The sequence below is a fragment of the Peromyscus californicus genome, unplaced genomic scaffold (genome assembly GCF_007827085.1).
Source record: "Peromyscus californicus insignis strain IS unplaced genomic scaffold, ASM782708v3 Scaffold_2__1_contigs__length_46816999, whole genome shotgun sequence".
Taxonomy (NCBI): Eukaryota; Metazoa; Chordata; class Mammalia; order Rodentia; family Cricetidae; genus Peromyscus; species Peromyscus californicus.
In genome coordinates, this window is record NW_026294540.1 from 1253403 (window position 1) to 1266175 (window position 12773).

General features: G+C 49.6%; 1 protein-coding gene across 4 annotated transcripts in view; it reads left to right on the forward strand.

Moving 5' to 3' along the window:
• The window catches only part of Ttc28 (tetratricopeptide repeat domain 28), a 432623-nt gene that overhangs the window by 351423 nt on the left and 68427 nt on the right, over positions 1 to 12773 (forward strand). For all 4 annotated transcript variants that reach the window (XM_052754914.1, XM_052754915.1, XM_052754917.1 and 1 more), the window contains one exon: positions 10513 to 11854. In XM_052754914.1, the coding sequence (XP_052610874.1) occupies positions 10513 to 11854 (1342 nt within the window). The remainder of the gene's footprint in view (positions 1 to 10512; positions 11855 to 12773) is intronic.

A 12773-nucleotide genomic window follows, 5' to 3' on the forward strand; every position in this document is an offset into this window, starting at 1 on the left:
AATATGACAGTTGATGATATTTTACATTCTTAGTATCATACTGAGTTTCTGAAATCCAGTGTCTTTTTCTACTGTACCCTTAGTGAGCCATTGAGAGCAGGGGATGTCAGCTCAGGCACCGTGGGACCCTGTCAGTTCCCCTGTAGTCAGCCCCTGAAAAGTTATACTTGTGACATTGGTCCATCAGAATGGCAGGTCCTGTGACTGTTTTCTTGAGATGCTACCTGCTGCTTGGAGGACACACTGGCTCTTCACTAGCTCCCCATGGTACATGCAGCTTGGCACTGTCATCAGAGTTGGAGGCTGTTTCTAGGAACTGGGGAACTCTAGCTAATTAGAAGCCACTCAGCGCTGCAGTCAGCCACTGCGCCGCTTCTCCTCACTCTCCAGGCTCCCCTGCACCAGCGCAGGCTGCAGCCGCAGTCAGCCACTGCACCACTTCTCCTCACTCTCCAGGCTCCCCTGCACCAGCGCAGGCTGTTTCATGCTGGTTTGTGCCTTGTGGATGTTGAGTCTTTCAGTAACAATGCACACAGCCACTTTGCTGCTTTCTAATTTCTACCTCCTGGATCCTCTCAGGATTGTACACGGGGACGTGCAGCACAAAGCCCTCAGTGGAGTAGTTTTTTCCCACTTAATTTATGCAAATGCCTTGTAAGAGAAAACCCACTCTTTGTCTCTTCCCCCAGCCTCTTGTAATGAGCTGTGCAACAATATTTTTTTTTTGTTTAATGGATGAGGCATTTCTGAATTAGTGACTAACATATTTTTATACTGAATAAATTTCATTAATGATTTTTTTAAATCACCGCTAAGCCAGTTGATGTGTCTTATTAATGACTGGTGATAATCCTCTCTCAAAAGCAGCCCTGTAAAATCGACTGCAGATAAGAGGCCCATCATCAAAGAAATACGTATCTCCTGATGCAAGCCTGCCCCACAGCCAGCTGTGTGTTCTCTGTTACCAAAGCACAAGGTGGAAAAGCATTCTTTATTCCTTTTTTCTTTGACTCAGAAAAACCCTGGGCAGCTTTGGTGTTATGAGTGAGCACCCACAGCTGGGGGGGGGGGGTGGGCACCATGCCTGCACCTGCCACCCAGGGCTGCCACTGTGCCCTCTCCAGGTTGGGGGCAGCAGTCTTGAGCTCACTCTTACTCCTGGTGTGCGCTACGGTAATACGGTGAGTGTTCACTGATAAAGCATTAAAGGTTGCTTAGCACTTTATGGCAGAGCTAACGGAGCCCAATAAGTCCAGGTGTTCTCACTCTCGAGGCCTGGCAGAGCCTGACTCCAAGGCGGTGTGATGGGAAACAGGTCCATAGTAACAGTAACCAGCTGTTGGACTTGAGCTGAGTCACTGGCCTTTGTACTTCACTTTCTCCATCTGGAAAATGAATGATTAATGACTGTGTGTCCCTGCAAGTGGTGACGTAGAGATAAAGAAAGTGAGGTACGAGGCTGGTGGGGTCCTTGGAAGAAAGATCTGTGTAACAGCCCGGCACCATAACTGCCACTGTGCTACCTCCAAGGTGTGCAGTGTTCAGCGGCTCCTTCCCTGGTGATGTAGAGAGCTGCTGACGCTGTGGGTTCTCCTGGGAAGGTCTGGTGGGTGGGGCCAAGTAGCTTATAATTCATTCTTTCAGTATTGGGGACTTCAGGGCTTTTCCCCAAGAGTCGCAGATCTGTCTCATTTATTCCCGCCCCAAGGGCAGAGTGACAGCTTGACACCTGAAGCCTGGCTCAGGGGAAGGCTACAGGGATGATTCTTATCTTTCTGTAGCTGAGTCCTGGCACAGAGTAAGGCCTCAGTCCTTGGAGCTGTTAAAATGGATGTCCGAGCATTCAGGAACAGGGGATGGGAAGATTGTAAGAGCCAGAGGACCAGGGAGTTTGCTGTGAGGTTGTGTCTCCCATTAACATCAGAAGCTACACTCATAAGTCTCACCAACATGGCTGCCCAAGCATGAGCTGAACCAGGACAACAGACATCTCAGAGTAGAAGGGGAAGGAGCATGTGGCTGCTGCCCTACCCAAGAACTGTAGTCAACTAAGGGATGCTGAGAGAGAGAAACAGTCTTCCCCAGGGAAGAGCACACCAATTTGTTATCCAATACCAAATACTCAGTCCTGAAACATACTTACAAGTAACATAATACAGACTGAGCAGCTCATATTTAGGAATATGTATGTATTCACACACAGGCATGTCATAACAGTCAATGAAAAAAAGAGGCCATGAATTTGGAGGAGGGTGGAGGGGAAGCTGTGGGAGGGCTTGTAGAGAAGAAAGGGAAAGGGGAAATGTTATATTATAATCTCAAAACAATTTTAAAAGACATAGAATAGAGGTGGAAATTCTAGAAGGAAAAGGTAAATTTTGTGTGGGTGGCCAAGATGAGTCATGGGAAGAAAGGTGAGAAACACGTAAGTGAAGGCTGCAGTGAAGGCAGAATGGGCAGAGCTGATGCAGGGGACTGCTGGATAGAGCCACAGAAGGCAGATGAAAAGGGTGAGCAAGGGTGGCTGAGGCAGAGTTGACCTCTTCTCTCCCCGTGCCCTCATGCCGAGCTGCTGTGCATTGGGGACTTGTGCCACCAAGGCACGTCTGGTCCTGCATCAGCTGCCCCAAAACAAGGTGGCTGTCCATCATCACCCTTCCCCCATTTCAAATGGACCCTCTTGTCCTGCTTGTTAGGACCATGTGATCCCATCCCAGCCCTTCTGGGAATGGCTCAGTTATGGTTACGTGGCGAAAGAAGAAAGACTAGCAGAGCTATTGAGCCAAAATACCTGGCCGCATTTTAAATTCCACACATAGAACATGTTTCAAATAAATAAATAAAACAGTCCACGTCAAAGTAAAACAAACAACAAAAAGCCAAACAGGCCCATGCTATCAGGAACTAAACGTCGGCAGTGATCATCTCAGTCACCAACATGGACTGTATGAGGTCTAGGGAGATGGCTCCTTCAGTAAAGGGCCTGCTGTGAAAGCATGAGGACCTGAGTTCGGATCCCAGCACCCATGTGAAAATCAGGTGTGGCAGCATGTGTCTGTAATCCCAGTAATTTAGGGGTGGCCGGTCAGACAGGAGGGTCCTGTAGCTCCTTGCACCTCTGGCCTCTGTGCACATATGTACACACATGTGCTTCCTGCACACACACAAACATGTAACATACATATGTAACCTCTCTTTTAGATAGATAGATAGATAGACAGACAGACAGACAGCTGACAGGCTCCCTGCCTCTGCCTCCCAAGCATTGGGTTTACAGACATGCACCAGGAAATCTTTCAGCTGATGATGACTAGATGATCTAGTCCTCGTGTACAACAGCCTAAATAAAGGTGTGCTTCCTTTTGTCCCCACCTGCTCACCTGGACCATGTACCCTAGGGTGCTTGTGATGCTCCATATAGTGTAACATTCAGATCGGTGGAAGGAAACTGCTTTTGTTGCATTGTGTCAGAAGCAAAAGCCTTTCCAAGACCCCAGAAGACTTCTGTTTTTGTTTTACTGGTGACAGTAGTGCCATTTAACAAGCCTTGGCTGTAAGGGAGACTGGGAAACTGATGCTTAGCTCTCTAGCATCACTGGCAAAGGCAGATAGGAAGAGGGTGGAAGTAAAACTGAGTGTTAGAGCCTTGGGATATGACTCAAGGGTCTAGTGTGAACAAGGCCTTGTGTTCTATGCTGCTGACGACAATGACTGTTGGGGGTGATGATGATGATGGCGATGATGATGGTGATGGTGGTGATGATGAAGAAAATAAGTGTTGGCTAAAAGCCTTTGCTACCTACCATAAGCATTTAAAAAGTAATACTTTTGTAATTGTAAACACACTATTGTGGTCATCTTTGAGCCGACTATACTGTCTCAATAAATGTGAAAAACAGAGCGAAAGAAAGCCACAGCAGCTGAGAGGGGGCTTGAGATGAATGGCCTCGGTGCTGTCCATGGCTGCTGTCTCAGTCAGACAGATTGGCTGGCACCTTGACTTCCATGCACAGACTGTAGTTCTCTATACCAGGCAGGACAGACGGGCAGACAGAGGAATCCATCCCCTCCCAATACACTAGGCTGTGATATGTTGAGACCTAGCAAATGTTTGGAACAGTCCAGTGTCAGCATGAGCGCTGAGTTTTCAACCCAAACATGAGTTCTTGAGGAAATAGCACCTTTGCAATGGGCACGAGAGCCCATCTAGGGGCCTCCCCATCCCCAGTAAACCCCTCAGTCAAACAACAAAGGGGAGACTGACAGTTCAGTCCCCTTGAGTCCTTTCCATGTTTTTGATGCTGCCCTGACGAGAAGCCCGTGTACTAATAGAGCAAATGAGCAGAATGCAGGGGTCACTTGTTTTGATAACATTACAACAGACTGGCTAGAGCTCCACTGACTCCGAGTTTGAATTTTCAATCCAATTTGAATTTTAAAAAGAAGCTTTTCAGATCCGAGGGCTTCAGGAAAGCAGATTCCATAATTCGCTCTCAGCCTTGCTAGGAAACTCATTCATCTTGGCAATTGAATTACAGAGTGAAGTCATTTTGAAGTAGTGTCCTCTTGGCCTGTCCTTCCGTTCCTCCTTCCTGTCCATTCCCAGGGTTCCCTCTGGTCTGCGCAGACCCTGCCATCCTCATCTGGTCTCTGCTAAAGGAACAATGCTGCTTCTCACCCAGATAGTATGACTGGATTCTGCAGCTGCTACTGCCACAGACTGAGAGCGCACAGTGACCCAGGGCAGAGTGTGGGGTAGTGGGGCAAGCCTAGAATCTATCACTTAATGGCTATCATTTCTGTGAGTGGTTTCAGTGGTAGCCAGCCATGCTCTCTTTGTCCTACAGTGAAATGAGATGTTGAGGTGGCCAAGGTCTTGGGAAATGGACAGTACTCTAAGACTTAGATGTGATCCAGTCCACAATTTAGCAGGTATTTATAGACTATTGGGTGGCAGAGTTTTTGAAGTGTACCTGGAAAGATGTATTATGCAGAGTCATGGGCCTAATGCTGAGAAGAGTCTCACTCTACAGTTCAGGCTGGCATCGAGCTTGTATTGACCCTCCTAGCTCTGCCTCCCAAGTGCCAGGGTTATAAGCTCCACTCCTTCCCTTTTCTAACAGCAAATTTGGGTCAAAACCTTTCCCATCAGGCCTGAGGGCATGCGACCACATTCCCGCCACTGAAGCTTGTTTATCTGGGTCAAGTGCAGACTTCCATGGTCTCACTGGGCCAAGGGTGGGGATTAGAGCATCCAGAGGCACAGGTGCCCAAAAGCTTCTTGGGAACACTCTTACTGGATGTCTCTCCTTCCCCACAAACTTTGTTGGATATAGTGTAAATTGCTAGGCTTGGGCAGCTTATCTTGGTGGCCCATCCATCAGGCTGTGTTGGTTCTGGTACTGTGATGAAGCTTAGTGGCCAGCAGGGTGGTCATGTAGCCCTCAGGCAGTTCATTGGTCCCAGCCAGCTGGTGGCCCCTCTTCCTGCAGCTGTACCATGGAAGGAAGTGTCAGCGAGGTTGCACAAGGGGACTCTGGAATGCTGCATTCTAGCTCCTGATGCTCCTGACCTCAAGGGAATTCAGCTCTTCTCCACACTGGCAACCCAAGTCCCTTGACTGTGCTCCACTTTTCCTGGATAGAGAAGATCATACCTGGGTGAAGAAAAGGGTCAGATTGGGTGGGGTAAGGGGGAGGGAGAGAGGGGGAAGGGCTATCACTAGAAATGTCCACTACAGCCTTAGCAAGGGAAGAAAGACAAGAGCATGTCGTGCAGAAAAGATGAACAGGACAGACTGGAAAGGCATGCGGGGTGCCTGCAGGCTGGCACAGCCCCGGAGCACCAGCAGGGACATCTGGCCTGGAGGTGGTAAATGACACTTTAAGTGGCTCACTCTTTGCAGGTCTGAAATAGCTCAGAGAGGTCGACTGGTCCAGCCGTTGGGGCTCAGCCGGCAGAGGAGCTACCTCACAGTGTCACAGTCATTCCATCCTAAGCCATGAGACCAACTCCCTGCACTGCTCTGAGGCATCCACCTTTTTTACTGTCTTTTACTGTGATCCCAAATGGCACCCAAGCATGCTTTGTCTTCTCCAACAGTGACTAACAGTGGGCTTGCTTCCCATCAGATGCCCTCACAGCATCCGGCCCAGACTGTTAGGGATGACAGGGCCTCATTCCTCCTACTTCATCATCATTGTGGAGCATCCTTTCCCAGCCGCCCCCTTGTCATAGCTTTAATTACTATTTCTCCTACTTCATAATACAATTAATCTTTCCCTCTAGCTGAGATTTACAACCACAGAGGCCCAGGGGATTTTTTGAGCAATTCACCTACAGCCTGGGTCTCTGATTACCCAAAGGGAAGTAGGAAGTGGGGCTGTGTACAAAGCCCATGGAATATATATGGGCTTCAGAGTGGCTTCTTGTCGCTGTTTACACAGCCCTAGACATAGGGACAGTGTCAGGAGGGGACCACGGAGCACGATGATCTATTTTCTTAAGCTTATGTAAAAAGATAGGTGCTTCCAACAGAGTGTGCTTGTGGGAAGGCAGTGGGGGTGTGCAGGGTTTCCCCACCTGACTGCTGACAGTCCAGGGCCAGCTGACTCCATCACGGGGGGCTTGTGGTAAGGACAGAATGCCACAGCATCAGGGGTGCATGCTGGGGCAGGGCTGCTCACCTCTCGGTGGCCTCCCGCACAGACAGGAAGGATCCAGGACAAGGTAGCTGCTTCACAGACCTGTCTCCAGTGTCCTCCTTCAGGTATGAACTTGGTGGTGTGTTAATCCACTGTTGAGGCTAGCACACTAGTGATCCAGTCTCACTCAGCAGCACCACCAGCTGCGACCCAACCCCTCTGCACATGGGCCTCAGGTTGTTTTGAGGCATTTATGAATCAGGCACAGGCAGCCCCTGAAAAAGCCTGCCTCCCAGTAAGACACCTGCAGCTGATAAAGTCAGATGGTGAGTGAATTTTGGAGTCATCCCCCACTTGAAAATGTACTTTGCTGTCCAACTTTGGCGAAAATAATGGAGACTTATTCACAGAGACATGGCTAGTTCTAACACTCTGTTCTTGTGCCTTTGATTTTAGCTGTTTACTGGGCCTGTCCCCAAGCTTTGAGATAGTTTCAAAATCATGTAGAACAAATGTATGTGAAAACCTGCAAGGAAGATCCAGGAATCTCAAGTTGATAGGAAGGGTCTCTGGATCAGAAAGAGCAAGTGCAACACACCATGTCCCCTCCCACCCTAGACAGTGTGCAGGTCATGACCATGAGCTAACACAGGACACAGTACTGTTACCCCAATCTGCACAAGATATCCTTGCACCTCAGGTAGGGATGAGACCTGGTAACTGGGGGGTCCAGTGACCAGTTGATAACTTCCTCTACTGAATCAGGCCTTGGCTACACGGAAGTCTCCTGATCCAAAGGGGGCTGCACAGAGCACACAGTGCCAACTTGTCTGCCTAGCTTTATTATGTAGCTGTTAGGAGAATAGTGTAACAACCCTGCATGCTGATAGCCTGATTTTCCTCGTCTTGTTCCCTCTATTTGCATAAATACCCCATGACCCCCAACTCCTAGGATAAGTGAAAACACAGCTGGGACTCTGAGCTGCTTCACCTGTAAATAGTTGCATGTGCATCCCACTGAGAACCTACCCAGCCTGGCTGCTCTGCTGTGCCACGCTTTCCCTGGAAGGAGGCACATGGACCTGTACAGCCAATAGGACAGGGGTCCATGAATTCTGCTGGTAACTCCTTCTCCCTGAGACTTGCTCACAGCATTCACAAAGCCTGGAGTGGGGAGGTGTCTTTTCTGTTTCCCAGACCCCATGTTTCCTACGAGGACAGCTGGGCCTTCTGCTTGAAAGCAGAAGAAAGAGCAGGTTGGTTCCAACAGCCCAGTGTGGGCACTAATAACAAGCAATAAGAAGTGGGGCCCACTGTGTGTGTAAGAACCCAGGCTCTGCTTCCAGAGAGCTCAAACGAGAAGCTGCCAGGATGCGCTGCTCAGCTGTAATCGGTATCATTTTAGTGGAAATATTTTCTGCCTGGTCTATCCTAGTCACACCATCTGGGCCTCCAGAGTGTGTTGAGCATGTCATCATGGTCCTCACCTCAACTTCTGAGGTAGATGTTATTATTCCCACACAGGCAATCCATAGGTGGAGACCCAACATGGCCACGTATACATTTATAACTAACCCATGTCTTCTCCCCACATACCCGGTGAGGATTCAGCTTTGTGAGGCTCTTCTGCCCCACTAATCTTCATTTAATTCCCTCCCTGCAGCCCATTGTCACCTAGGGCACCCCACTGACAGGCCCTCTGTAAGTCTTCATCTGAGTGACACCCTGGAAAGGGCAGGAGGAGCAGCAGATTACCCCTCAGCGTGTGCAGTCATTTGCTGGCAGCTCCCGGGCTGCTTTTATGTTGCTTCAACAAAGAGAACAGCTGCCAGGAGAGCACACTGTCCCTACAGAATGCCCCAGACTGGCAGCAGCCGGAACCTGCCACGGGGGACACAGCAGAGGGAGAGGCTCGCTTGGCTTGGTCAGCCTCTCCGCCCTTGTCTGTGTGTGGAAGCTGTAATTTTGAAAGCCCTCCTCTGGTTCTTTGTGGGCCTGTGGAAGATAAGGAAGCAGCAGCAGCTGGCTGGAGACCAGATCGGTTTGCCATGACCAGCAGGCAGCTTCCTTCACAAATCATTGCAGCCCTGGGCAGCCATTATCATCTCAACTGCTCCCTGCTCACTACCCAGACCCTTAGGCCAGAGTAAGAGAAAGAGGCTCCCCTTCTGGTGCCTTGTTCATTGGCCAAGCTATCTTAGGTGTTATTCACAAAGCATGATACACATGTGTTGCTAATTATGTTCCTTTCTTTCTTTGTCTGTTTTTGAGACAGTCTTATGTTGTTCAGGCTGGCCTTGAACTCACAACCCTTAACTATGCCTCTTGGGGACTGGGATTCCAGGAGTGTGCCACTATGGCTAGTTCTCATTCTGCATCTCTAAGATGACTATAATCTGACTTAATTATTTCTTAAAAGGAAGGGGGCAAATACTTTTGTTTTTAAAACAAAAACAAAGTAAAGGCTCAGATACATTATATGTCTGTCTGCCTCCTGGACCCTCATCTGAATGGGTGTCCTCATAAAACGGGACTTTTGATTTTGTCTAAACTTGTGTGCATTTTCTATAACAGGATGCTTTCCTGACGTGTGGCCAGGTTACTGGAGAACGGGGTACAACCGGCCGTGTAGGATGGCAGGGGTAGCAACAAGTCCTAGTCTTTGGCGGATGGAGAAAGCTACATGAAGTCACACTGCCCTCGGCAGCCTTCTCTGAAGGCCTTTCTCTCTTTCTTCCCCGTGTTTCCCAACCAGCAAGCGATCATACGGACTTCTAAACAGTCGCCGCAGTAGAATCCAAAGGCTGTGCAGGGGTTGCTGAGTGCAAAGGTGGCCCTGGGAGGAAGGGGGAGAGCAGGGCCAGACAGGGCTTGCACTCACACACAGTGATGCCTGGATGGGCAGATCATTTGTAGAAAGAAGGTGGTAAATGATTCATTTTGTCCAAGGATGCTTGAAACCATGAAGCCTGAAGGCAGCTTAGGAGGACAGGCTAAAAGTGGGTCTTTAACTGCAGTGTCTCCAAGTTCCCACTATTAAAGGGCCCACCACGTCGAATGGGCATTTCTTCCTGGGAAGCTTGGTGTCTCCAACCTTGCCAGGGTCTGAAAGCTGTGCCCCTTCCAGAGAGCAAGCTGGTGACATCTCCTGCTCCATGACTGGACACAACCCCAGAAATGTCACTTGTCTTATGGGATCAGAGCTCAGACTCCTCCCATGCACACACAGCCGCTTTGCCTGTCCAGCACAGGACTGCAGAACAGAGTCCCACCCACCTGCATGTCACCATGCTTTTATGGTCATTGTCCTCATTTACGCCCAACAGTTGGTGTGTTCAGGTTCAGGGCAACCGCATCTGTAATGGGGGTGCTAAAGTTTTTATTTGCTAATTTAGTGTAGGTAAAATGGTTCTATGGGATTGGTTTGTTTTTGCATTTCTCTGATTATTAAAGGATGTTAGTGCCCACCTTCCTCTCTGGTTCTTTTGGTTGTCTGTTGACATTCACTATTCTTTGCCTACCCTAGTAAACAGGGATCTTGATATTTTTTCCTTTTAAGCTAAACTGAATTTTACAACAATTTTTTCACAGCAGCTGTTACAATTTTTTGTATATGTCTCACATATTTTCTAGTGTGTTCTGTTTGCCCTTTAATTTTGCGTGTTTATTTGTAAAATATTCTCATTTTTGTCATCAAATCTGTTAGGTTTTCCTGGTGGTTTGAAACGTGGGAAGCCACCCCCTTTGCGGTATTGACGAGTTCAGCCTCCGCCTTAGTCGGTCTCAAGCCTTTGGCTCAGGACTGCATTCACCTTAGATTGAGCTGTAAATCACACTTTCTCCTACCTTCTCTTCCCCTTTATCCCAGGAATCATCCACCAGATGAAAGGCGATTACGACACGGCCCTGAAGCTCCACAAGACCCACCTGTGCATCGCCCAAGAGCTGAGCGACTACGCAGCCCAAGGCCGCGCCTATGGGAATATGGGCAATGCTTACAATGCCCTGGGCATGTACGACCAGGCTGTCAAGTACCACCGTCAGGAGCTGCAGATCTCCATGGAGGTGAACGACCGAGCCTCTCAGGCTTCAACTCATGGAAACCTGGCGGTTGCCTACCAGGCCCTGGGAGCCCACGACCGGGCCCTGCAGCATTACCAGAACCACTTGAACATTGCCCGGGAGCTTCGAGACATCCAGAGTGAGGCCCGGGCACTCAGCAACCTGGGGAATTTCCACTGCTCGAGAGGAGAGTATGTCCAGGCTGCACCCTACTATGAGCAGTACCTCCGCCTTGCTCCTGACCTCCAGGACATGGAGGGAGAAGGAAAGGTCTGCCACAACCTCGGCTATGCCCACTACTGCCTTGGGAACTACCAGGAGGCTGTGAAGTACTATGAGCAGGACCTGGCCCTGGCCAAAGACCTTCATGACAAACTGAGCCAAGCAAAAGCCTATTGCAACCTGGGCCTGGCCTTCAAGGCTCTGCTGAACTTTGCTAAAGCCGAGGAGTGTCAGAAATACCTTCTGTCCCTAGCCCAGTCCCTGGATAATTCCCAGGCTAAGTTCCGAGCCCTAGGGAACCTGGGAGATATATTTGTCTGTAAAAAGGATGTAAACGGTGCAATAAAGTTCTACGAGCAGCAGTTGGGCTTAGCTCACCACGTGAAAGACAGAAGGCTGGAGGCCAGTGCCTATGCAGCCCTGGGTACCGCATACCGGATGGTCCAGAAGTATGACAAGGCCTTGGGTTATCACACACAGGAGCTGGAGGTCTATCAGGAACTGAGCGACTTACCAGGGGAGTGCCGGTCTCACGGGCACCTGGCAGCTGTCTACATGGCCCTTGGAAAATACACAATGGCGTTCAAGTGTTACCAGGAACAGCTGGAGCTGGGGCGGAAGCTGAAAGAGCCAAGTCTGGAAGCCCAGGTGTACGGCAACATGGGCATCACGAAGATGAACATGAACGTGATGGAGGATGCCATTGGCTACTTCGAACAGCAGCTGGCCATGCTGCAGCAGCTCAGCGGGAACGAGTCTGTGCTGGACAGGGGTCGGGCTTATGGCAACCTGGGGGACTGCTACGAGGCCCTGGGGGACTATGAGGAAGCCATCAAGTACTATGAACAGTATCTGTCTGTTGCCCAGAGTCTGAACCGCATGCAAGACCAAGCCAAGGCCTACCGGGGTCTCGGAAATGGACACAGGTAACACAGACAGGGAATGGGGCTAGATACAGTTGCGAGGAGAGGAGCCATGGCAGGAAGGGCAGCTGCCAGCTACAGGGCAGGTTGTTCCCTCCCACACCTCTCATTTGGCTTTTCAACAATTCGTTGAGTTAAGTGGGTGATAATATTGCTGTCACGTATGAAAAAACTCCAAAGCCCAGACAGGGTGGGTTATTACCTGAGGTTACTCAGCCTCCAAAGACCAGTTGAGAGTCAAACCCAGGGCCCAGACTTCACATTTATTACACAGTGATCACGATGCAAGTGTTCGTATGGACGGGAAGATGGATGGACCTGCTTAGCTGACCTTTGTGAGGGCCTCCACACTTTATGACTGTGTTTATTAGTACAGCATCGGTAGCCGCCACTCACTCAGCCCTACCTGGTAACAGAGGGACAGGAGACTGGTCCAGAGCATCAAGCCTCACCCATGCTGGGCACTTGCATAGCTGTCCTAACAGTATCCCAATGCTGTACTAAACACACGTCCATCTTCTGTGGAACAGGGGAAACTGAGGCTCAGTCAGTGAAATCCACACACCCAGACAACTGGCTCCATTTGCCACCAGAAGGCATTCTCTTCCTGCTCTTGATCATATTGTCTTTGAGCAGCACAAAAAAGGCTCTGTTGGCCAAGAGAGGCTTCCTTCCAAGAGGGGAAACCCAAGACGGTGCCTATGTGTACAGACAGGGCCTCCTTGAGGAGTGGGGATCAGGGCTCCTGGAGTGGAGGAAGAGGTCAGACTAATCATCACCCATGGACTGCTCCAACAAAGTCAGGCTGAGCGATTTACAGCTCCTGTAAAGTGATTTCAAAAGCACCCTTCTAAGCAGTAGTGGAGGCTGGGAGGCCCGAGTCCCAGACCTTGCTATCATCGTGCCTATTAATATATTTTAT